This window comes from Alosa alosa, chromosome 10 (assembly GCF_017589495.1).
Source record: "Alosa alosa isolate M-15738 ecotype Scorff River chromosome 10, AALO_Geno_1.1, whole genome shotgun sequence".
In the NCBI taxonomy this organism is placed as follows: Eukaryota; Metazoa; Chordata; class Actinopteri; order Clupeiformes; family Clupeidae; genus Alosa; species Alosa alosa.
Window position 1 is genome coordinate 29,983,750 of NC_063198.1, and position 5,000 is coordinate 29,988,749.

The window sequence follows — 5,000 nt, forward strand, 5'->3', positions numbered from 1 at the left end:
AGGGGTAGAGGAAAGGAAAGGAGGATGAAGGGGGGTATTAAGAGAGGGGGAGGGGTCAGGGGTATTAGGAGAAGAGAGAGGGGGGGTTAAGAGGAGGGATGATGTCCAGTCCAGCCTCGTCCTCCTCCTCTCTGCCGTGGGCGTCTGGTGCGGGCCTCTCCGCTATCTCAGGCTGAGCCTTAATAGCAATCCAAATATTATGTCTGCTCTGCCGGCATTCCTGTCCCAGACCCCGCCAAAACAAAACTCCCCGCTTGGCAGAGCCGCGCGCGCACACACACACACACGAAACAGCAGGGCAGTCCATCACTGCTGCAGCCTGGCCCTGCAGAATACACACACACACACATTTACACACAGGCAAACACACATATACACACGTATGCACACACACACAGAAGTTGGAGGGCAAGGACTAAAGTTGGCGCTGGCCCCTGTGCCTTTCTTCCACTGCCCATCCCAGAGCATGTGGGTTAGAGACTAAGGCTGCGGCCAAACAGGGTTTACCTACAGGGAAGAAGGATACACACACACACACACGCGCGCAGACTTGGCATTTCCTCCTCTGTCTCAGTGGCCTGGCACGTTCCTCCTCAGAATTCCCTGCTCTGACACACTCCTAAATGCAGTCTCCGCATGCTGGACATGAGTCTCTCCACGCACACACACACACACGGACACGGACATATGCGTACACACACACACACACACGTGTGCTGTTCTGTGGCAGTCTCAGGGACATGATGGAGGGAAACCGGAATGAGACCCTCTTGGAGCCAGGCGAGGCTGTAGGAACCGCTGCTGTCCAGCACACACACACACACACACACAGGCCAGCACTCTGTCCGGTGTGATTGCCCAGTGCTGACATCATGGCGCTCTCTTGTCTAGCACACGTACAGGGACAGCCAATGAGGGCCGACACTAAAACACTAACGACGAGGAGAGACTCATTAACACACACATACACGCACACACACACGCATGCATGCACGCACATACACACACATGCATGCACGCACATACACACACATGCACGCACGCACACACACACGCACACACACACACACACACACACACACACACACACACACACACACCGCACACACACACACACGCACAGTCAAAGAGTAGAGCTCAGTCCAGAACTCAATGGCGTTTCAGTCGACTGGAAAACTCTGCTCGCGTTCCCTCCCAAACACACACACACTGCTCGCGTTCCCTCCCAAACAAATTTGTTTACAGTGCCGTTGCCTAGGAGACGGGCCAGGACTGTCTGCTTCACTGACTCCCGCCACAAATAAAACTGCCGGCGGTCAGTCTGAGCGTCCAGACACCGCGACAAATAAACACAAACAACAACAACAACAACAAGCAAGCTGCTGAGAGAGAGAGAGAGAGAGAGGGAGGGGGAGAGAGAGAGAGAGATAGAGAGAGAGAGAGAGGGGGTGTTTGGACACCACATAAAGCAGAGAATAAAAGCTCTTCAGGGGAGAGAGTGGAACGAGACAAAAAGAGGAAAAGAAGAGAGGGAGAGGAGAGGAAAGGAGAGGAGAGGAGGAGAGAAACTGGACTGGGCAGGCGTGATTGGTCAGAGGAATGTACACGCTCCATTGGCCAGTCACAATGCCCTGCACAGAAAGAGGGTGTATGTGTGGGTGTATCAGGGACTGTGTGTATGTGTGTGTTCATCAGGGTGTGTGTGTGTGTGTTCAGAAGGGTGTGTGTGTGCGTCTCTCTCTCTCTGTGTGTGTGTGTGCAGAAGTGTGTGTGTGTGTGTGTGTGTGTGTGTGCAGAAGGGCAGGGGAATTCCGTGTTGTGCTCTCTGGCCCAAGGGCTTGCAGGAGCCCAGCGATTACTGATCTACACACACATCAGCCATGACATCAGCGGCAGGGGAGGAGGCAAGATGAGGAGACTGTGTCTGTGTGTGTGTGTGTGTGTGAGTGTGTGTGTGTGTGGTGTGTCTGTGTGTGTGGTATATAAAATGATTCTGCCAAAGATTCCAAAGCCCGACGGTTGCAGCTGATAAAATGACATTTTGCTTGGAGTCACTCGGAACCCCAGAGTCCTCCAACCTCTTCATCATCTGTCTCTATCCCTCTCTCCCCTTATCCCTCATGGTTAGTCTCTCTCTCTCTCTCTCTCTCTCTCTCTCTCTCTCTCTCTCTCTCTCTCTCTCTCTCTCTCTCTCTCTCTCTCTCTCTCTCTCTCTCTCTCTCTCTCTCTCTCTCTCTCTATCTCTATCTCTCTCTCTCTCTCTCTCTCTCTCTCTCTCTCTCTCTCTCTCTCTCTCTCTCTCTCTCTCTCTCTCTCTCTCTCTCTCTCTCTCTCTCTCTCTCTCTCTCTCTGTCATTAGAACAGACTTTCCACAGATTTGTCAAAATATATACAGCATTATGTGTGTGCCTGCTGACTTATGTCAGTGTGTGTATTTATGTGGTTATGCTGCGTGTGTGTGTGTGTGTGTGTGTGTGTGTGTGTGTGTGTGTGTGTGTGTGTGTGTGTGTGTGTGTGTGTGTGTGTATGTACACACACATGTGGTTGTATGGCTATGAGTGGGCCTGTGGTTGTGTGTGTATATGTGTGTGTGTGTGTGTGTGTGTGTGTGTGTGTGTGGCAGGGAGTCAGGGTGGAGCATGAGGAGTCTCTGTTTTGTTAAGATTGAAATGATCAGAGATGTCAGGAGTAATGGGGGAGAATGAGAGTCACCCAGAACAACAAGCAGCTCCAGCAGCTCCTGGGTGAGGAGGAGAGGTTAGAGATTAGAGAGAGAGAGAGAGAGAGAGAGTCAAAAAAAGAGAAGGAGAGAGAGAAAGAGGGAGGAGGAAGAGGAAAAGAAAAAGAGCTGTTGTTGTTGTTGTTGTTGAGGAGAGAGAGAGAAAGAAATAAAGAAAGAAAGAGAAAGAGAAAGAAAGAAAGAGAGAGAGAGAGAGAGAGAGAGAGAGAGAGAGAGAGAGAGGAGTGGAGTCTGGGCGGTGAGTTTTGGGCTTCAGGCCCAGAAAGCCTGTTTGTTCTCGGTGGCGGAGGATAGAAGGAGGGAGGGAGAGACAGAGGGAGGGAGAGAAGGAGGGAGAGAGGGAGGGAGGCTTTTGGTTTTGTTACGGTCACTCTGGAAGCTGTAAAGCTCGTGTGTCTAGTTACAGCGGACGGGGGGCTGGCCAGAGCGAGTCAGGATTCATTTCTGGAAAACACAACTGACAAAACAAGGGAAGTCGGAAAAATAACCAAAGTATACTTAGGGCGAAATGAAACGAACAAAAACTCCCATTTCCTGCGCTGGATCAGTCTGTCTGGCTCATGTTAGCATGCATATTGGCACACACCCCCCCCAACACCACACACAGACACTCTGTAACAACCTCCCCATCCACACACACACACACACACACACACACACCCACCCCCCCACACACACACACACTCTCTCTGAACAACCCCCCCCCAATACACCCACCCAGACACATACACACACACACACACTCTGAAACAACGCCCCTATCCACCCACCCAGACACACACACACACACTCTGAAACAAGCCCCCTATCCATCCACCCACACACACACACACTCCCAAGCGCCTCTCAATCCTCTAAATTTTGCAGCACATTTTACCTATTATCCAAATGACTGGCTTCCACAAACCCAACAATCAGTTCTCTCTTTTATCTTTTTATGAGCTGATTAAGTTAACAGCCTTCACATGTGGCAGCCTGGACATAGCCGGGTCTCAGTTCCAGGTGGCACACAGCCCGTGCTCACACACATGCAGCTAGCTAGCATTAGCCTTTAGCACTGATGATGCCCAGCCTGGGCTAGCTAACATTAGCCGTTAGCGCTTATCCCTAATGGAGCCCAGCCCGCACTCACACAGATGCAGCTAACTAACATTAGCTATTAGCGCTTAGCACTATTCATGCCTAGCCCACGTTCACAGCAAAGCAGCTATCTAGCAATAGACGTTACCACTTAGCACTAATCATGCAGAGGCCACGATCACCCAGCCACAGCTAGCTAGTGTTAGCCCTTAGCACTTTAGCCCATGCTAATACAGACACAACTAGCGTTATCATGACCGCTAAACATGCGTAGTCTGCAGGAGCTAAAGTGTGAGAAAGCTAGCGTTAGCATTAGTGCTTGACACCTAACCTGCAGTTAAAGGAGCAACTATAAGCAGCAGCCTGCCAAGGCATCTGCAGTCACTGCTGGGAGGATGGTTGCGTGCATGGCTAAGTGTGTGTGTGTGTGCCATCTGGTTGAGGGCTGCGTCTACGTTAATTTAGCATGCTGCATTTCCTCGATAACCTTCCTCAGGCACTTTTTCTCTTCGAGGGCCGTTTATAACAGGGAATAAAACACACACACACACACACACCTGGTGGTGGGACGCGTGGGAGGCATGCTCCTCGCTCCTCTAACACACACACACACACACTCACCGCCTGGTGGTGGGAAACGTGGGAGGAGTGCTCCCCACCCACACACACACACACACAGACCACCATGGAGACAGACCTTTTTGCCCCACAGCTGTGAGATTGTGCCACAGAAACATTTTTTGAAGTACTATATACTGTGTGTGTGTGTGTGTGTACCTTGCTGCAGGCTCTGAATGGGCACAGCTCCCTGTCCCGGCTGCAGGCCCACGAGTCCCTGTCTCTGCAGGTTGAGGATGTGTTGCTGCTGCAACTGCTGCATCTGAATCAACTGCTGCTGGAAGGCCAGCTGCTTACTGCCCAACTGCTGCAGAGAGAGAGAGAGAGAGAGAGAGAGAGAGAGAGAGAGAGAGAGAGAGAGAGAGAGAGAGAGAGAGAGAGAGAGAGAGAGAGAGAGATAGAGATAGATAGATAGATAGAGAGAGAGAGAGAGAGAGAGAGAGAGAGAGAGGGGTGTCAAACACTTATGAACCAATATTCCAACATTTACATTACAGCATCCTTAAAACTGTATATCAGCGACAGAGAGAGTGAGATGAGAGTGACCGAGTGGGTGTGTGTG

The 5,000-nt window shown here is 51.1% G+C and overlaps 1 protein-coding gene across 15 annotated transcripts in view; it reads right to left on the reverse strand.

Annotated features, from left to right (window-relative positions):
- The window catches only part of foxp4 (forkhead box P4), a 149,886-nt gene that overhangs the window by 35,380 nt on the left and 109,506 nt on the right, over positions 1–5,000 (reverse strand). For 13 of the 15 annotated variants that reach the window (XM_048254885.1, XM_048254887.1, XM_048254883.1 and 10 more), the window contains one exon: positions 4,598–4,745. In XM_048254885.1, coding sequence (XP_048110842.1) covers positions 4,598–4,745 — 148 coding nt within the window. The remainder of the gene's footprint in view (positions 1–4,597; positions 4,746–5,000) is intronic. The other 2 variants (XM_048254884.1, XM_048254889.1) reach the window with 1 other exon arrangement.